Here is a 21,861-nt window from a genome sequence, read left to right as displayed (position 1 = left end):
AGGCAATATATATAATGTAAGTAAAGGATGTATTAGGCTGGTTTCACACTGTGTTAGGCAGTGTACAGCTAATTCTGTTTAATTAGATCTACAACACCACATACACTTGACCAAAAAAAGGGTTCCGTCAGTCTTGTGGGCTCCAGAGCCATTTATTTTTGGCACTTTCTTGGGAAACATAAATGAACACCCACGTCATAGATACAGACAGCGTTATAGCTGCTCTATGGTGTTGTTAGCAAAGATATACCCATATCCAATCTTTTGATTGTAACATGGAACCAAGGTTGTTACCGGTGACAATTGCAGTCACACCTGGATTATTGCGTTTCAGAGGTGTTGGACTTTACCTGGCACTTTTCTCATTTATGATTGTACTAGGCAGGTATAGATGATAGGTTGCTGATCTCGTCTTCACAGGCTATATATAATACAATGCAGAGTGCTTAATTATAATTATTATCAGCAAAAAAAAAAAAACTTAATGGCCTGGTGGGTGAGAGCTATGCTATTATTTCTAAAACGGTTTATATATGGACAAAAAGGGAAAAAAATATTGACGTAGTATGCATAAAAACCATTTCATTTATCATTTTAGTGGAGTTTCTGAATTCACTGTGTGCTGTACGTTCTCCTAGCTATAGCTGGCTTTACAACCTGCTTAAAACATATAAAAGTTCTCATAAATATGTTTTATTGTTACTGAACCAGGACTGCTGTGGAAATTCTCTCTTTTTTCTGCTATAAATATCAGATATGCAGCATACATCCATCTTTTTGATTGAGGAGAGAACATTACTATCTGCACACTGATAAAACTAACAATGTCAGAGCAGAGCACAGCTGTGCACAGCATGGACCGCCGCTCACCCCAGCTACATGTTGCTCCTGTCGGAAAGAAACATTCATCCCTTAACTACAACTTGGCAGCTCAGATGACACAACTTCTTCTCTGTTATATTTAGGTTTCCAAACAGATAACAAAATATAATATTCTATAAGCTCAGATGTAATTGGTCGCAATCAGACAAACTTCTTATTTACATTACTCTGAAGGCATTTGAGATTGCTGGTGTTCTCAAGTGCATCCTCAATTCTACTGACCCATTGGATGCTACACAGATGGTGATGTTGGACATTGCGTTGCTTTAACCCCATTTCCTAAATCTTATCAGCACAAGTGGAAATCAAAGAGGCAGCCCCCCTCCTTGAACCAGAGTGGAGTGCAGGTTAGGGTTCCCATTTATGTAAGGATGGCCATTTATTTTAGGGATCATGGTCTGGCCGCAACAGCTGACATCCAAGGTCTCTTTTGACCTCAGTTTGCCCAGGTTTGAAACAAAAACTATCTGGTTTTCCCCATAACAACCAATCACAGCTCAGCTTTCATATCTTAGTCTGTAAGCTCATGCATGCGAGCAGGGACCTCATTCCTCATGTATGGATAATTATATGTATATCTCTGTAATGTCATATTTTTGTCTATGTATGTACCCCCAGAACTGTAAAGTGCTGCGGAATCTGTTGGCACTATATGAATAAAAATTATAAAAAATTATTATCTTAATGAACTCTGGAAAATGAAAGCTGAGCTGTGATTGGTTGTTATGGGCACAACTAGATAGTTTTTGTCTCAGAGTGATAAATGTGGGTCATGGCGTATAATATATATATATATATATGCTTGTCCTGCAGCGTGGACAGTTCATCTCTCAGCAGATTGCCTAGACAGTTGTAGCAGGCTCCTACGTGTGATAAGAAATAGATAATTTCTTTTGGATTTCTATTTTTGTTATATTAACCCAGTTCCCAGCAGAAAGTCATTGATTCTCACCCCCACAGGATGTAATCTTCTCCTAGACACCCTGCATTGATGGCCCTGTGCATCGTGCACTGCTGAAAGCTGGCTGTCATAAGTGATGGCCAGCTTCTAGTGATTTAATAGAAAACTGAAATATTCAGCGCAATAAGATTTCACGTGAATGAGTTGCCATGGAAACGGTGACATTATGTTATATGTTGTACTGGACATATGGGGGAGAGCAGGGAATGCTATCTGCTTCACTTTCCCAAGTAAAGACCACTAGTTATGCAAGGTCCTGCTGCATAGATCCCCAATGTTACCCCCTATAATAACAAGTCAATATTGTGCAGAGGGTGTGTTAACCTAGAGCTACAAAAACATCCACTGCCTTTGCTTTATATTTATGTATAAGTCTATTAGGCTGAAAACGTAGTCTGAGCTCTGGGCAGTATGGTAAAGAGCAGGATGAAAAGGAGAAGTGTGCACAAAGTGCTAACCTTATTAAGGCTCCGATATCACTGACTTAATGACTGAACATAGCAGAAAATCTGCAGCGTCAATATGTCCCTAAAGCGCATGGGGTGCTGGGGATGAAGGTAAGTTTCGTGCCTTTATACTTGGCACAGTTTACATACTCCATAGTTGAATTCATATGTTAATGAGGTGGTTTCGTGCCCTGGGGCAGGACTACAGGCCTCAGTGCACCAATTCACCGAAGGCCAGCCCACCCCTTATAATGAATACTGGGGCGGCACTCTCCGGTGAAGTTACTCTGGTGCTCATGACTGCAGGGCGCTGGATGACTATTCACTAAAAGGGGCGATAGACCCACCTCCAGCCAAACTGCCTCATTAGCATACGGATTACAACACAAAGTACAAGAAAACAGTACTGAGGATGAGGGTAAAGAACTTATCTTAAACATCTTAAAACTTCTATCCTGCTGATAGTTTCCCAATCTAACCTACTGGACTAGCTAGATGCTACACAGCTGAGCTGGAACAGATTTCTGCTAAAACTTATTCCAGTTTCTGGAATAAACTATAGGCTTTCAACCCATCACAATACAGTAAAAAATAAATAAATAAATAAATAAAAACTCCACACAATCTTTTCCCTTCTAAATGTACCGTACATATCAATTCACTGAGCTCCTCCTGCCACAGTTCCTTTTTAAGGGATTATCCATACCACAAACGGTGTAACTGTTACCCAGAAAACATAACCCAAAGATTGCTGGCCTTTCCTGTACAGAGATAGCGGTCATTGACCATTTCCTGGTCTCAGGACTTCCATGGATTCCCAGAAATCCAACGTTCTCAGAGAGAAGACACTGATGCTCCTGTACAATTACTGGATGTTTACTATGCTTAGTCTGTACCAACACATGATCAGAGTAATGGAATAGGAAAGAAAAAACTAAACTTACAAACTTTATCCTATAAATTCTTTCAGTATATTATCCATCAAGATTAAGGTGAGATTGAGAGTATAAATATCCTACAGTGCATTCCCTATTCTATACGCTTAACACAGCTCCTTCATCTTTTTCTTAGCAATCGAATTCAAAATGGGGAACTTACCGAGCACAAGAAATATCCACCACAGCCAATACTGTCCATTGAAATAGCCAGTAAAATAGTCAGAGAACTGAAAAACAGAACAGACAAATATGAGTTATGGTCCTAAGAAAAAAATATTATAAGATTATTGGTAATTGCTACATAACAGAGGTGACCCAATAATAGAGCAGGAAGGGGCTAGAGGTTGTTTCACATATAATGGATACTTTATATTTTGCAGAAAAGCTCTATTTTGGCACAACTTTAACTTTACAAGCTGCAGCTGCACAATGATGATGCTGAAGTCAGTCTCCCTACGGGCACTGAATACAGATGCCTTGGAGTACGCTATTAACTAATACAGGCTGCAGTAAACAGGATCCGTATTTAAGTGCCATACCCTGCAGGGCAGACAAGGGACTTTGATTTCTTTTTACACTTAGCGGCTATATGGACAGTTGATATGCATCACTGGTAACTTGCTTTGACAGTGTTACTTGAGGCAGCAATCTGACGTCTTCCTGCAGGTTATACCAGGTCCCTTAATCAATGCGTCCCAGCTTATACACCAGCAGATCAGGCTCCAGGGAGGATGCTGCTACAAGTCACTGCCATAGACACTAAAGTCCCAGATCCAGCATATACCCTATACAGCCCCGAAAACACAGAACGCCAAACAAGTCTGCATCTGCTTATACAAGCACCTTGTCAGCTTACACTGCCGTGTACATCCTGCCTGTTTACACATTATCCTTGAAGCTGAACCACTTTAATCTTATCAAAATTGGGATGTTCAGCGCACCCCTCAAAGGGAATAACTTTTGACCTTCATAAACCCCCCATTGCCCACTGCTGTCAAAACATAGCAACCTCACAAGTCTCGGTCTCATTAAAGTCTTTTTATTTCCATACTAGATGCTCCTGTAGTGGGCTCCCAGCAGAGAGCAGAACACGGCTAAATGAACCTTGAAGTGGCGCTTCAGCCCTGTTACTGGCCACGCTAGATAGTTTTGTCCTCCGTATGATAAGGGAATATGAATAGGCACACTTTGATTGATTCTGCGGCAGGGCTGTACGCATGGCTGATAAAACTAAACCATCACACATCCTTAGTATTCATCTATGTCACACTTCTTACACAACTTGCCTAAATAGCTTCTCATAAGACGCTATCGGATACAGTATTTGGATGCCTCTCGTTCTCGCTACGAACAAATTTGCTTTAAATGAAATGTACACGCTACAGAACACAACAGATTGTATAATCTGCCTGTGGTGATAAGAATTGATAGGGGTTTTATAAATGTGGCATTAGCTTAAATAATGGTATATTGACAGGTTTAGTGTCCTTGGTACCACACTGTTAGTTTCAGGATACGTAATGGCAACTATTACGGCAGCGTAGAGATAATGCAGTGCAGAACACAGACTATGGGTGTGTTCTTTATTACACTATATCCGTCCATGTTAGTAGACACGGTATATATTAAAGGGATTATTATGTAACGGTATATTACAATTGTATTGAGCAATGAGTGACATTTAGCAGCCCAAGTCCTTTTATGTTGGTTCTATTTTGAAGTGTAGATACTGCAGCTTCCCTCATCTCAGGATACCTATCTCTGCCCCTCCATACATCTCCTCCCTCATCTCCACCTATCATCCTTCCCGTGCTCTGCGTTCTGCTAATGATCTCAAACTAACCTCTTCCCTAATCAGAACTTCTCATTCCCGCCTCCAAGACTTCTCTCGTGCTGCATCAGTTCTCTGGAACTCCCTACCCAAACACATCAGACTCATACCCAACACACCCAGTTTCAAGCGTGCCCTGAAGACTCATCTCTTTAGGTGTGCTTATAACATTTCCTAATCTCATCTCCATCTCTGCTATCCCTTCTGCTTCCTCTCTATAACCTCTTTGGTGCCATCTACTTTGTACTTGCTACATTAGCTCAGAAAATGGCATGTGACTTGCTCGCCCAGTCACCTATAGGCACTTTGAGATTCTATGTACAATGACTGAAACATTGACAAATAAAGCCCTTGTTGCCTCTTGTGTCACTCTCAGTCATCCTAGTCTGTACGCTCTCGAGAGCAGGTCTCTAATTCCGTACTTTTAATATTTTGATTCAATCATTGTATATTTTAATATATAATCTGTATTGTATTTATATATTTAAATAAGCGCTGTGGAATCTGTTGGCGCTATAGAAATAAATATATTATTATTATTATTATACTTGTTATTAGAAGGCAGTTTATGAGTACATGCCTTCACATATAGAAATGTTGGAAATAGCAGCCTGTATTATGCCTGTGGAGCAGTATACAAAGGCTGCATCTGCTGTTTGTTTGATATGGAAGCTGCCAGAAAATGATTGTTGTTACTTGGCAATAAGCTGTCTAGTTAAATGTCCATACTACATTAAGGGGGTTGTCTCAAAATTAAAACTTATTACCTACAAATAGAGGATTGGATAATGAGTATCGGATCAGAAGAGGCTACAGTTCCAGTATCTACAGCAATCCATACAGCATCCAATGCATGTGCACCACCACTCCATTCTCTCAGTAAAAAAAGGCCCTGTCCTCTGTAACGGGGTCCCAGAGGTCAGACCCCCATTAATCCCAAAGTTATCAGCTATCCCCTTGACAGCTGGTAAGGTTTAGTCTTGGCATAAATATTTTTGTTTTGCTATGAAAGTTTCAGTATAACTTACCAGTAATTCATTTAGAGCTCTGCTCATTCTAAGCTTAGTAGCCATGTGTGCAGTCATATACAATGACTGACAGCCAGGGGCGTAACTACCACTATAGCAGCCATAGAGGATGCTATGGGGCCCGCCGCATCAGGGGGCCCCATGGCCTGCTCCTGCAATACACTGGGCCCCCTGAGCTGTCATCATTTGCAAATAAATGAATAGGTCCCGGCACTCGCTCTTGTATACTGCTTCTTAAAGTTTTTATTTAAACATGAATGCAAACGCTGCACGCGTTACGACCCTCCGGTCTTTCTCAACAGCATAAGATAAATGGTCATGATCTTATGCTGTTGAGAAAGACCGGAGGGCCGTAACGCGCGCAGCGTTTGCATTTATGTTTAAATAAAAACTTTAAGAAGCGAGTGCCGGGACCTATTAATTTATTTGGTTTGCTGTTTGCCACGAGCACCGCGCAGCCTGAGCTGGAGTGCCGGTTTATATACTCAGTGATCTGTCATCATTTGCAGCACCGGGTGGCCCTGCTGGTCTCCTGGGTTTTGCAAATGTCCCTTTAACTGCAAGCACCCCTGACCAGAGCTAGCAGTTATGTAGTCATGACTTCACTTGACCGTTTAGTGGTCAGTCGGGGGGGCAATCAAAAGTTTGCTATGGGGCCCAGCCATTTCTAGTTGTGCCCCTGCTGACAGCCATCTCTGTGTGCATACTTACATAGGGCAGGCTGGTAATTACAGAGTAGGACTTCTGCTAGAAGACTGAATATCAGCCTGCTCAGCTCTGCCTATAACACAATCCAGATAGACCACACTGCATGCTCAAAGTGTCAGGCTCCCTTAAAATGCTGAGAAAGAGTCTTTTTAAATTTCTGCCAGATGCAAGCCTGTCCTGCCTGGCTTCAAGGGGTTATCCAGCACTACACAAAAATGGCCACTTTCTTCCAGAGACAGCGCCACTTTTGTCTCCAGTTTGGTTGGGTTTTTTTTTAACTCTTTTCCATAAAAGTGAATTGAGCTTAAAGAGTCACTGTCGTATTTTTTTTTTTTGCAGAAATCAATAGTCCAGGTGATTTTAAGAAACTTTGTAATTGGGTTTATTAGCTAAATCTGCCATTATCTGCATGTAAAAAGCCTTTTCCCAGGTCCCCCCCCTCCTTCCTCTTTTTCATCCACTCCAAAAAATCTGAAAATTGTGACTTGTTGCATGAGACGTCCCCTGTCTGTTCTAGGGAGAGGGGAGGGGGGAGGAGGAAGGAGGGAGTTAGCCGGCAGCAGAAAGCAGATAACAGAGGATTACAGGCACTGAGCTGGGTGACAGCTGTAATCTGAGCTCAGACAGGTCAGTGGTGACTGTCCCAGGAGATAACGGGTGAGGGATTTGTAGATTAACTCTTTGTTGTCCTGTTTTGGTCTTTTGTTTAGCTCTCTCCATAGGAGAACAATGAAGACAGGGGGGAGAGCTTCAAACAGCTTTTTCATGATAAAAATGCATTTTTCTGATAATAAACCCAATTACAAAGTTTCTTAAAATCGCCTGGACTATTGATTTCTGCAAAAAAAAAATTTCACGACAGTGACACTTTAAAGGGCTGTGGCTGCTGGAGAGAATGATGACACAGAGGGACACAGGGCACTGGAGGGACACTGAGCATCCCCCTGCCATCATCTTCTCCAGCAGCCACAGCCCGCACAGCTCTGGGAGTCAGGTCGTGACATCACCATGTTATCCAAGAAGTGAAGCCTTGATGCAGTAGTAAGTGCAGGGAAAAAAAGCACTTTATGTGCATTACCTGTAATAAGTGTATATTGATGATTTGTATAACTTTTGGGGGACAATACACGACTTTAATAAAAAAATTTCGCCGGACATCTCCTTTATCCCCTTAAGGACAGAGCCAAAAATGACCCAATTTTCATTTTTGTGTTTTCATTTTTTCCTCTTCCCCTTCTAAGAGCTCTTTCATTTTTCTATCTACAGGGCCATGGAAGGGCTTGTTTTTTTCAGGAATCGTTGTACGTTGTAATGGCGTATTTCATTTTACCATAACATGTATGATGGAACCCCAAAAATATTATTTATGAAAATATAAATTGGTGAAATCGTAAAAGGTAATGCAATATGGTAACTTTTATGGGGTTCCTGTGTCTGCGGTAACTTTTAGGGGGTTTCTTTGCCTACGGTAACTTTTGGGGGGGTTCCTGTGTCTACGGTAACTTTTGGGGGGTTCCTGTGTCTACGGTAACTTTTTGGGGGGTTCCTGCACTATACGGTAAAAGCAACATGACACCATTATTCTATAGGTCAGTCCGAACACAACCACATGCAAGTTTACTCAGATTCTCTTATTTTATATATATATTATATATATTTATTTTTATTTTTTTATGAAATCCTTTTTTTTTAATTAATTATAGGCATAGCATTGATCAGTGTAATGGGCGTTCTGCTGATTGAGCCTGCCTGTGCCGATCAGACCGCTCGAAGGGAGGTAAGTGACCTCCGGCGGTCCGTAAAAGCGATCGGGACCCCCGAAGTCACACTGACAGACCTCCCTCGTCTAGGGGTTAATTGCAAACCACACCTGAACTGGAGACAAGAGAGACTCTGTCTCTGGAAGAAAGTAGCCATGTTTATGTAGTGCTGGATAACCCCTTTAAAGGGGTTATACTTATTAGAAAAACTTCAATGGAACTGAGCTGCAATACCACAACCAAACTGAGGACTAGAGTGGTGCTGTTTCTAGAAGAAAGCAGTCATGTTTTTGAAACCTAGATGGCCCCTGTAAATCTATTATTGAATGCCTTAGATACAACACAGCACCTGACAGACGTCAGCCCATGATGTGTCATCTAAAACTAGTAGTGGGGATTACTACTGAAAACGAGTTCTCTTTTAGACTTTTCTCTATTTTTAATAAGTGTTATTATATGGAACCGACCACAGCTTGAGTGACCTATGGATGTCATAGAAGAGGAAATCACTTTCAGGATTTTTAGAAATGTACATCCACCTGACGCTTCTCCTGGAGATTGCAGCCGATCGCCAGTGGTTCTTTGATGGGACATCAATGATCAGCTGATCGCTGGGGCAGCTGTCCTAACAGAAGGGGTTGCCTTCATGCAAAAACCTTTAAACTTTATGTTTCCATGATTTTTTCCCCACTATTCTTTTATTAAAAGACTATGGCAGTGGGAAATATCTTGTACATTTTATCTGCTTTACTATAACCAAACTTCATTGCTGTGAATTGTGTTTGTGTTACCTATCACACCAATTCATTGATCTCTATCCCTCAGCCAGATCATGTCCCTGTCTAGTGTTTGCTATAGCTGCTGTCAACAGCAGATATCTGGCAGTCAGCATGATACCACAGTGGACATATCTGACAATTATTCCCCCTTAACGGACAACATCATTTTTAGGCTTGTTGAAAAACAAGTGCTGACAGTTATCCTACAGTGTGCAACGGATCACTTAACAGAGATGGTAATGCTCAGGAACGAGAACACCAGCTTCCTTTATGCTCCGCCAGTCAGTAATCTATCAGCTGTGCATCCCCCCAAGCCCCCTGAAGCCTGGAAAGTGCTCCCCAAGGTGAGATCTCAGTGCAGGGGGTGGCAAACATAGAAAACTGTCAGTGCTGAAGACAGATATAGCATATGATACTTATTAGTGATGAATATGCCCATTGTTTAATGCAACATAGATAACACTGTCATTAAACTGAAAATCTAATCTTATAATTTTAGCTGTCCTTGAACTAGTGGGTAGAGACTAGCTGCTATGAAGACCGTACATATACAGAAGACGGGAGCCTGCTCCTCTATATCTCTATAGCACATCCTAAGTGGCAGCAGCATGGAGGACATTATAAAGCCGCTCTGGCGCGAAACATAACACTTACTACAAGATCTTGCATTGTATTTGTGCCTCTCTGCAGTCATTTATCATGATTTAAGGCTGCTAGCCGGCGTAAACCATGGCCATCTTCTACACCTGCTCCGTGCAAAAGCCACAAATCCACCGGATTTACTAAAGGACATGCGCCGCATAGTAAATCTGGCGTGAGGCATGTGGGCAGATGTTTACTTTTTGATAAATCCCCCCCCCCCATATGTTTCTGTTTAAACATATTACAAAGCAGTAGTTTATTATAGATGATGTTCCAGCAGGTGACACTAAGGAAGCTTATAAACACCCCCCAGGTGCAAGCAATGTACCTTTATAAGCAGTGATACCATCAAAGGCCTCTCCTGTATATTATGGAGGAGGATTCCTGCAGATAAACCTACTCATCATTGCACATTTTCATTGTATAGTCACTAATGATTTTACATAGTTATGGTCTGATACCTGACTCTCTTTAAATCATAAATGTAAAAAGCTGTAGTATTTGTAGCATAATTGTTTTGCTTGAAAGCTCCATCCACATTCACATAACTGATGGTGTAGTAACATCCATAAACTGCACTAACATGCTGCACAATAAGCCACCGCATAGAATGAAAACAATGTGACGGTGAATTGTCCCGCTTCCATGTAATCAACAATAATACACTAGCAATTACATCTGTGCATTGTATGTCAGGAACAAAAATTCAGCAGATCAATAGGTTTCAAAATGAAAAATGTAAACCGTATTATAGTGTTAAATTCTGTTTGGGAGTGCATACGAGCCGCATCCCTGGGTAAACCCCCTGGCGCTTTTGTGCTTAAGTACAGATGTTTCGAGAACATTAAAAAAAAGGCTAGGCTTATAACTGAAACAATAGTGCCACACAGTGGTCTAACAGTGTATTGCTGCAGTATGGTAAAACACATTTTATTACTGGGTTTTTTATTATTTTAAATGACTGCCAGTCTTTGCAGTGTAGCTGAAAATGAGCTGGGTCATTCAGGGTCCTTGAAGGAGCTTTCGTCTTAACAAAAGATTAATTTCCCAGCAAAAATTGGATTTTTATTGAACTGCACACAGACACAGGAAATCACTTACCCTCACAATTAAAATCCATTTGATGAGTGATAATCCAAAGCCGCAGATTGCACCATAGCGCCCAGCAATTGTGTTGGTTATACAGAAGGACAGACAGAACCCAATCCAGTTGAAAATGAATGCCACTAGAAAAAGATTGATACTAGTAAGCAGGTGATCATGTCAGATGATACATATGAGCAGAGCCCTGGTTTACATTACCAGTGGAAAAAGATTTATAGCTAAGCTTTAAAAAAAAAAAAAAAAAAAAAAAAAAAAGTAGTGGGCTAAATTGCTAGATTTTACAATATGATAGAAGACTGCAGGTCCACAATGGTTGTGTATATGTACATCGTGCATAAGATAAGGGTTAGGCCACAGTGGCCAGTCTGAACGCAATTCACACCAAATCAGGCATACTTTGGTGTGGATTTGTAGACAGTGTATGCATGCACCAGATTCATCACAGTAAGGGTCCTATTACATGGAAAATTTATCACACTGTGTAATAGGGCTAGCACTAAGCCAGGACACAAAATTGGTTTTCTGGTTATTTTGACCCATCAAAAAAATTGTCGGTCATGGGCCCATACCTCCCCCCTGTGTAGTTGCAAAGTATTGCGGCAGAGGGCCCCACAAACAATCCAGTGATCGTTCATGCAGCCTCCCATGAGTCCTGCGCTTTTTTTTGTTAAAGGGGTAGTGCGGCGCTAAGAAATTATTCACAAAATAACACACATTACAAAGTTATACAACTTTGTAATGTATGTTACGTATGCGAATGGCCCCCTTCCCCGTGTTCCCCGACTCCCGCCCATGGACCCGGAAGTGTAGTGCATTATATATACCTGATTCGTGTCGACCCCCGTCCGCATTTCTTCTGACAGTGATGTAATCTTTGGGAGGCCAGCCGACCTGCTCCTTCCGTCCGCCCTCTGCCACGTCATAACTGTGCTCAGCCGCGATTGGCTAAGCACAGTTATGCTCAGCCAATCGCGGCTGAGCAGCTGATAATGTGGCACACGTCATCAGCTGCTCAGCCGCGATTGGCTGAGCACAGTTATGCTCAGCCAATAGCGGCTGAGCAGCTGATGACGCGGCAGAGGGAGGCCGGCATGAGGGACGGCAGGAGAAGGTCGGCCGGCCTCCCGAAGATTACATCACTGTCAGAAGAAATGCGGACGGGGGTCGACACGAATCAGGTATGTATAGTGCATCACACTTCCGGGTCCACGGGCGTTGGGGAACACGGGGAAGGGGGCCATTCACATACATAACATACATTACAAAGTTGTATAACTTTGTAATGTGTGTTATTTTGTAAATAATTTCTTAGCGCCGCACTACCCCTTTAAGCAATGCCCTAGCTATGTCTAAATGTGTGTAGAATGCACTGGGAATATGGTGGAAGTCCTGTAAGCCAGTTTTTTTGGTGCAAGCAGATTTCTTTATCTTCCCCTATGTATTTAACATCCCTTTAGGTACATGCCTCATTTCTCTTCCATACCAGTTAGCTAGCTTCTGACGTAAAAACCTTCATGTTTGCCTCCTTACAATAAAGAGGGGGATGTTATGACATTAACAGGATGAATGTTCACTTCTTCCTAGTCTCAAAAACATTCTTTTCTGCAAGTCAATTCCACAGAAGACTTGTCAGCCTGTCAGATAATGTCTCTAAGACGGAGAGTCCCTTCCCTCCATCCACATCCCTATTGTCAATGATGTATTAATGCATCTGCTACCTAGATCTCGACATGTCTTACATAAGTGAGTGCTTAGCTCTCCAGCTAGAGTCTCATGTTCCTGTTCCTTTCATCCCAGTATCACTTCAGGGCTTCTACAAAACAATCAGAGCTCTCTTATTTCCATACGATTATAGTCATGCCATATATTTAATACAATACGTGGGCTTTCTGAAAACAGCTTTAGGAAAAGAAGATGCCAGGCCCTTGCTTATGTGAAATTAGCTTCAGATCTCTTCTGGCATAGAGAACAGTAATGTAAAGAAACACAAGACTGAGAAAATGTAATAAAGTAGTAAATAAATAGCTTTCATCTCTTTGTAGAAGCTCTCCACAATTAAAGTGATCATCTTGTTAAAGGGGGTTCTCTGGCCTAAAATGTTTGATTGGCCTATCCACACTCTCTATACTATACATTGGCTGGGGCACTGGGTGTTAAAGGGGTTGTCCAGCGAAAACTTTCAAGTCAACTGATGTCAGAAAGTTATATAGATTTGTAATTTACTTCAATTAAAAAATCTCAAGTCTTCCCATACTTTTAGCTGCTGTATGTCCTACAGGAAATGTCTTATTTTCAGTCTGACACTGCTCTCTGCTGACATCTCTGGCCGAGACAGACGTCAGCAGAGAGCATTGTGTCAGACTGAAAAGAAGACATAGAAGTAAATAAGGTCCATTTACACAGAAAGATTATGACAGATTATATGCCAAAGATTTGAAGCCAAAGCCAGGAATGGATTTGAAAAGAGGAGAAATCTCAGGCTTTCCTTTATGACCTTATCTCTGTTTATAGTCTGTTCCTGGCTTTGGCTTCAAATCTTTGGCAGATAATCTGTCAGATAACCTGTGTAAATGGACCCTTACAAATCTATATAACTTTCTGATATCAGATTTTCACTGGACAACCCACTGTGGAATAAAATCGGGAGAAAGTAACCTGCTGTGTGGATGCTACGTCTTCAGCATGTAAATTTATGTTACAGAATGCAATAAATGTACAGTGAATTTTGTGGTATAAATGTTGCATATCTGGAGCTACATTTCTGGAGAGACCAGCAAGTCTCTGCATTACATGTAGAGCCTGTTACCTTTAGGGGGTACTGTGTAAGCTTACATCTTCTGCCGGGGAACGGAGGACCAACGATTAGCTTCCCTGCATGCTTTCTGTGTGTGGTCAGCCATGTTCCTGAGTGCTGCACAGAAAGCTTATATGCTAGGAATATGGATCAAACGGCTATGTTGCTCCCATACCTTTAAATTTATACAGTCTGCTGATGTTAGCCTGACTGTCGTTATGATTATGATTTTAAGGTGAAACTGACTAGAGTATGGGTACATTCAGTTTATATTATCCATTTGCTGTTTAATCATAAGTGCTCCTCTCAGTAGTAGTTATGTTATAGCAAATGGGAACATTCACTATGGCTAGAGATGAATGTACCTAGCAGTACACACTGTACGACTGTCATTCTATCTTTGTGACCTGGTTACATGTCACAAGCCACTGGCTCCCTTAATATATACTGTCACCCAAAGACTGATATCAACGGATTATAGAAAAGCTGTAGTGCGCATACATACCACTAGAGGGAGATTACACACCACAATATGCAGAATACTGGTTTATGTTGCTTTAAATGTAAAGCGAATCTGTCATCAGCTGTAATTCATGTTTCAAACTGCAGGCACTATTAAATAGCTGATATGACGAGGAGACACATGGTGCCTTTCATATACCGAGCTGTGCTTACATAATGTAGAAAATTATTTTATGTGTTTAGTTATTTAGATCAAATCTGCTGCGGATCCGCAGCTTGAAATCCGCTGTGATGCGGTGTGTGTGAAGATACCCTAAAACATTTTTATTGTAAGGCTGGGTGCACACTGTGTTTTTGCAGTCTGTTAGACGTATACGTTTTATGAGCAAAAAAAAGGAAAAAAGATGAAAAAAAAAAATGGATGCAAAAACTGCAATGTTTGGATCAGTTTTTCCATTGACTTCTGAAATACAAATTTCTAATTTACTTTTATTTAAAACTCTCAAGTCTTCCCATAGTTATGAGCTGCTGCATGTCCTGCAGAAAGTGGTGTTTTCTTTTCAGTCTGACACAGTTCTCTCTGCTGCCACCTTTGTCTGACACAGAAAGAATTTTCTACGGGGATTTGCTAATGCTCTGGACAGTTCCCTTCTCGGACATAGGTGGCAGCAGAGAGCACTGTGTCAGACTTGCAAGAACCCACCACTTAAGTACTAGAAGACTGGAGATTTTTAAATAGAAGTTATTTACAAATCATAATAACTTTCTGAAACCTGTTGATTTAAAAAAAATAAAAAAATAATTAAATTAAATAAGACTGCTGAGCTAGCCACCACTGCCGATCAGCTGGTCAGTGAATAGGGCTGGAAGGAGCTGTCTTTTTTCACTATGTTAAGGGTTCGTTCACACAACGTAATTAGCTTGGAATTTCAAGTGGATGACATGTCAATTCTTTAGGTGGATGGCAGAGTGTGCACGAGACATCCTAATGAATCAATGGGACAGTCGGAAGATCAAGCAGTCTGTGGCGAGAACTCTGTTTGAAAATCCCTTACTGCAGCTGAGCTTAACCAACCACACTACACAGTAAGCACTACACAATGAATGAGGCTGGAGGTAGTGTGGGGGCGCAGGGTGTCACCATCCTGCCAAAAATCTATTTTGCATTGAAAACCTCTTTAACCTGTGCAGTATGTCAGAGTATCCTGCCTCTCAGATGCTAGTCTTCAATATAAGAACAGGTAATGCGATTTGATCCTACAGAGCTAACTTCCATACAGGAGACAGAAGTCCACATTATCAGCAGCCTGCAAAATGGATCCAGGCTGGTCCTTGCTGTATTCTGTCACCACGTGGTACGTCCTGTACCAGAACTGCTTATAAACAAGGCATGACTTACTGAAGAAAGCCAGCATAAAGATTCCATCATTTCCGACTCTCAGCTGGTCCGCATCACTGAAGTCATCTCGTGGTGGATATTCTTCCTCCTGGACCAATAAATTGCAAGACAATACATGACACATTTATATAAGACATATAATGGATCTTATTATTTATCTAATCTCAGAAATTCAAGGTCGGCTAAGGTCATCTGGGATAATGTCACCAGGGTTATGAATCCTATTATGTATTTGTCATAAATGACTTTCAGAACATCTTCCCAAGGAAAGAGAAATAGGACAATGAGGACGTCTCTGAGGCCATCTCTAGAGGAGCTGCCCATGTCTTAAGGTATATTTAAACATACAGTTTAAACATCTGCTCAGGGTTTTTTTTTTCTCCTTGGTTAAAAAAAAAAAAAAAAAAACTAGAAAAAAAACTAAACCATAAGTAAAAAGTAAACCTTCCTTGTACACTGCAGGTGTGACACAAAGGCTGACAGCACGATAACTGCTGTATAAATCATACAGGGATTTTACACTTACAACATTTTATGTGCAGTCAATTGGCCTCTGTATATCCAGCGAAATAACAAAGCTCTGACATTATGGAGGGGTTAAGTGTGGATAGTTGCTGCATTAGGTTACGTGCACATTAAGGAGTTCTCACGGATAACTTGCCGCGGATTCCGCCGCTTGTCCCCGCGTGCTCCCGCTTAACTCTCCGCCGGTCCCATAGACTCCATTGTATGCTGGGGCAGATTCTGTTGGTCAATTCTTTGGGTGGATGGCAGAATCCGCTGGAAGTTATCCTCGCGAATTCCCTATTGTGCACATACCTTTGCTTTTTTTAGTTGCTAAATGCCTAAAAATTGGTTTGCACAAAACCACTACCAAGCATCACATGTCTATGGGCAACGTAGGTTCATACGGATATAAATAGATAAGAATACAAATTGGTTATTAGACATAATACAAATAGTTTTCCTATTCTATAGAAAGACAACCAATAGATGGAGAAAAAAAAACTTTCACATACACTTACACTTCTTAATGTAGTATTTAAACTCAAAGCCAGGAGTGGGTGGTAAAAGGGTAGTACATAGGAAAGACTCTACTTCTCTTCTTTATTTTAGTCTACTCCTAAATTTAGTTTCTAAAACTGCATTACAATTTCATCAAAAAGGCACATGAGATGCAATATACGTGCAGGGAATAGGATGGGTGAGAGGCAGACATTAGGAGCCAACATATGTCTGAATGTGAAGACTCCCACTAACTGTGTAACCAACCTGGCTGGGTTGGTCCATGGGCACACCTGCACATGCAAGTAAAAGGCATTTAAAAAGCCTAGAATACAAATGGACCTTTGTGTGGAAGATTATCTTGCAGGGTATATACGAGGGGGTGCTGATAAGTCTTTGGCTTTGCCCAGTAAAATACGAGATACAGTACATCTGTATTCCAAGTTCTTTAAGCCTTGCAAAAAGAAGGAATTTCGGTTGTGCCCCAAACCAGTCATCTGCAGCAGTTATGGCATCAAAAATTGTGTAAAATTTGGTTCCCTTGAGGTGTTTTTACAGGTTTGGAAACAGATGATAGTTGGAAGTAGAGATGAGCGAACCTCGAGCATGCTCGAGTCGATCCGAACCCGAACTTTCGCCATTTGATTAGCGGTGGCTGCTGAATTTGGATAAAGCCCTAAGGCTACATGGATATAGTCATTGGCTGTATCCATGTTTTCCAGACAACCTTAGAGCTTTATCTAAGTTCAGCAGCCATCGCTAATCAAATGCCGATCGTTCAGGTTCGGATGGACTCGAACCCGGTTCGCTCATCTGTAGTTGGAAGGAGAGAGATCTGGTGAATAGGGTGGGTGGTCAATCAGCTGGAAGCCTAGCTCCACCTGTTTAGCCATTGTCGCTTGTGCAGTGTGGGGAGAAGCGTTGTCTTGCAGGAACTAGGTTCCTCTGGATAGCTTGCCTTGCTTTTAGGCCTTTAGAGCTGCCTCAATTGGTCCAAAAGTTCAAGGTAATACCTTTCATTGATGGTAAAACCATTTTGAAGGCGAAACCATTTTTAAGGCAATCCACTAGCAGCACACCCTCCTTATCCCAGAACATAGACACATTGGTGGCCGATTTTTGCACCCTGAACTTCTTTGGACCAGGAGAACCACTGTGCCTTCACTCTTTTGACCGCTCCTTGGTTTCAGCGTCATACAAATAAATCCAGGTCTCACCGATAGTAACCAGTTGATCCAGGAAGTTCTCATTTGATCAGTCCGGAAACGCTGACAAATGGACCAGGAAGTTTTCACTCACATGCTTTTCTGATCTGTTGTCAAACATTTGGGAACCCACTTTGCAGATAGCTTCTTCATGTTCAAATGTTTATGGATAATGACACAAACACGTTTACCAGAAATCCCCATGATGTCTGCTATTCCTTTAGCTGAAATTCGCACAGCATTTAAGATCTTCGGGACAACAACTGTTCTCGGTCATCCAGGACATCCCTCATCATTGGTGCAGAAGTGACCAGTTTTAAATTTGACAGCCCAGCTCTTAACTGTAGAATATGAAGGGCATTTTCTGTGAATAATCAGGGCTGTGGAGTCGGAGCAGGAGCTAGTTTTGGCTGGAGTCGGAGCTAGTTTTGGCTGGAGTCAGAGTTGGGGAAGAATGTACCGACTCAGACTCCAGCTTTAAAAAAAAAATCTTAAAAAATGTAGAATTGAATTTTGATATGAATTTTACAAGTTTTTCTCATATATATATATATATATATATATATATATATATATATATATATTGTAGACGTGTCACGGGAGAAGTGGTCGAGGGGGTGTACATCTCACCGAGGTTGATACGCACGGTGAGATGGTGAGTCCAGGAGGAACCTGTCACTCAGCAGTGTTATGCTGCTGAGATTGTTATTTATTTTTTCCGGGCCTGGATTTACTGGAATGGCGGGTAGGTTGGTAGTGGGACTTGCCATTCCCTCCCCCCCGATCCAGTTTGGGTATTGCCATCAGGTGAGCAATCAGCCTGAGAAGGCAAAAGGTTGCAGGGAATTGCTCTCAGCCAGGGGTGAACAGCCTGCATGCTGGTTCTCCTGGGAGCAAGGAATACTGCCGCCGCTGGGGCCTATTCATACCCTGCGATACAGCCTATTGAAGCATCAGACAGGTAACCTGCCTGTTAGTAAGTGCCCAGACGGGCAAGACATTTTTGTTTATTTTTGTTCATAAAAGCACGGTGTTGCTAAATTTCTGTTTGCTGGACTGTTTATGCTGCAAATAAACGCCAAACTCCTGTTTTATAAAGCCAAGTCTGTTGTGAACTGTGTCCAAACACACCATCCCCCGGGAAGATCCCTACAATAAATAAATAAATTATATATATATATATATATATATATATATATATATATATATATATATATTATGAGCGATATTCTAATAGGACACTGGCCCTATTAGATAAGGGGAGTCATGGAAAAGTTGTCGGTCACTATTTGGCAGCTTGTTTCTGAGCTGGAAGAGTCCATTGTGTGGGGGGAGATCTGGGCTGTTCTCTTCCTGGATGCTGGATGACTGTATATGAGCAGCAGTGTAATATGAAGATATCCTGTGTAATATAGAGGAGGAGGAGAAGACACAAGTAGTGTAGCAGTAACCTCTGTCCTTAGTGTGGTTTTTTCTCTCTGGGAGAAGATTGTGTGTTTTTCTTCAGTGTTCTATGGCTGCAGCTGTGTGTGTGTGTGTGCGTGCGCGTGCGCGCATTCTATGGCTGCAGTAGGCTGTGTGTGTGTGTGTGTGTGTGTGTGTGTGTGCTATGGCTGCAGCAGGCTGTGTGTATGTGTGCTATGGCTGCAGCAAGCTGTGTGTGAGTGTGTCTCTGTGTGTGTGTGTGTGTGTCTGTGTCTGTGTGTGCGCTATGGCTGCAGCAAGCTGTGTGTGTGTGTGTGTGCTATGGCTGCAGCAGACTGTGTGTGTGTGTGTGTGTGTGCCCCCACAGTGACCTTCTATATCACTATGTGTGACCCCTCTCTATAGCACTATGTGTGACCTCTATATTACAGGTATCTGGCATTGTTAGCAGTGTTTCTTTAAGTATGGTGAATATTTAGTTAGAAACATAGAAGACTGTCAGCAGGAAAAGACCACCTGCTCCATCTAGTGAGTAGTTCAGGACATTGAGGCTGGAGACCGCCTGCAACCACTGCGCACACACAGGAGAATCTGCTTTATATACAGTATTCTATTATTCACTTAGAAGTCGCCCCAGGATCATGTATGACATTAGGGAAAAGCTGCTGAACCAGTGTGATAAATAACTCCCCTGGTATATGACTGGCCATTTATGAAGGAGCAGGAGTCGGTCCTGATAAAATTCAGGAATTGGAGTTTGAGTCGGAGCTGTGGCTCACCGACTCCACAGTCCTGGTGAATATCACCTTAGACTCCACAATTTTTTTTTCCTGCACGCCTAGATCACTGTTGCCATAAGCTACATATCCGAAATTTGGAAAACATATATTAGACACATAAGGCTTTCATGTGATGTAACATTCGTTACCATAGTAGCAAAAAAAGAACACAAAGGCAAAGACTTATCAGCAGCCCCTTGTACATGAGGTAGTAATGTTGTGGTAGAGAGTTAACACTACCACATGTAAATATGTGCATTACTTTTTTTAATTAAATTTACGTATATATTTTTTATTTATTCTCTTATAGGCTATGTGCACTAAGGTATCCAATTTTTTAAACTGTAAAAAAAGAGACATCAAATCTACAATTTATCTCGATACAGTGTACATACTGTGCATCTCCTTGGCTACAGACTACAAACAAATGCTAAGTGTAGTCAGATCCAGCAGTCATCTGTAACTCTCCTGCATCTGCTGCTTGCTGATTTACACACAACACAAGTTATGGGGGAAAAATATAGAATCAAAAATTTCAAACAAAAATAAATAAAAAAAATAAAAGTACTTTATTGATGTTCCTGGATCTAGGAATAGGCTTACAAATCCAATGTCCCAGAAAACACCTTTTAATGGAAAAGGATGTCGTTGTCAGCATGTGAGGGTGTCATCTGGTTTATATTACACACACAAGTCGTAAGTTGCCGACACAACAAGGACTGACTGGGGCACTACCTTATAATTATTAAGCAACCCTGGTAAAGCGGTTGTTCAGCCTGCTTTATATAAAGTAAACCTGAAGAACTCATGGAAATGAATAGTAAGTGGTGCTATAACAGAAGCAGTTATATATGCATAGGTTATTGTAGCTATATATAGACAGCTCTAAAGTGCCTATACGCCCTTGCAAATCTTAATGGGTATATGACTTATGAATATCTGATCTGTGGATAAATGCAGGGCAGACCAGCACGGTTCTTTTCATGACACATTACTAAAGAGCCCATAATCATCCTATCAGTGCTGATAATACTGCTATTAGCATCAAGGTCAATGATATACACCAGCTACGCAATACTGGCTGAGGGGCTGATCTATGGCCAGCACAATGTCTTCACTAACTTAGTAAGAGTTAGTTAAATGTCCTGTAATAAAACTAGTGACTCTTCTCCCTGCAATTATCATAATTTAGAGCAGAATACATCACACATCTATGGAGCGCCTAACAATAACAATGACATCATTATCCCAAGGACAGCGCAAATGGAATCTCCAGATTTATTAATATCCTAATAGTAACAATGTGCTAGAAGAAGCCATTTACCTCACTATTGTCTTAAACCCTCCAGGAAACAGCAATTTGTGGTGTTAAGGATGTCTTGTTTTTACATCACTGCGTTTCAGCAGCTGTAGCATGTAAGCTTGCGTTCTTGTATTTTTAGCAAAATTATATTCTTTTATGTAAGTATTTTTTGGTGTGATCCTTTACCTATAGTACAATGCAATTTTCCTGTCAGACCTGGCCACTACTGTTAGGTCCCAGTTTGGACAATGACCCATCAGCACCTTGTGATCACATTGCAGGGCCAGCTACTACTGCCCCTGCCAATTACTGTGATATCTTTTTACCACACAGCCGGGGTCAGAGCTAACCCTTTTAAAGGCAGCATAGTTAAAGTGTCATTGTGTTTTTTGTTTTGTTTTTTGCAGAAA

At 41.4% G+C, this 21,861-nt stretch overlaps 1 protein-coding gene across 2 annotated transcripts in view; it reads right to left on the bottom strand.

Moving 5' to 3' along the window:
• The window catches only part of NDFIP2 (Nedd4 family interacting protein 2), a 75,792-nt gene that overhangs the window by 9,838 nt on the left and 44,093 nt on the right, over positions 1–21,861 (bottom strand). For both annotated transcript variants that reach the window (XM_069970668.1, XM_069970669.1), the window contains 3 exons: positions 15,735–15,822; positions 11,077–11,201; positions 3,388–3,454 (listed from right to left, as the gene is read on the bottom strand). In XM_069970668.1, the coding sequence (XP_069826769.1) occupies positions 3,388–3,454; positions 11,077–11,201; positions 15,735–15,822 (280 nt within the window). The remainder of the gene's footprint in view (positions 1–3,387; positions 3,455–11,076; positions 11,202–15,734; positions 15,823–21,861) is intronic.

The sequence above is a fragment of the Dendropsophus ebraccatus genome, chromosome 5 (genome assembly GCF_027789765.1).
Source record: "Dendropsophus ebraccatus isolate aDenEbr1 chromosome 5, aDenEbr1.pat, whole genome shotgun sequence".
Classification (NCBI taxonomy): domain Eukaryota; kingdom Metazoa; phylum Chordata; class Amphibia; order Anura; family Hylidae; genus Dendropsophus; species Dendropsophus ebraccatus.
Note: the sequence above shows the minus strand (reverse complement) of the source record. Positions and strands in the feature narration are given on the sequence as shown.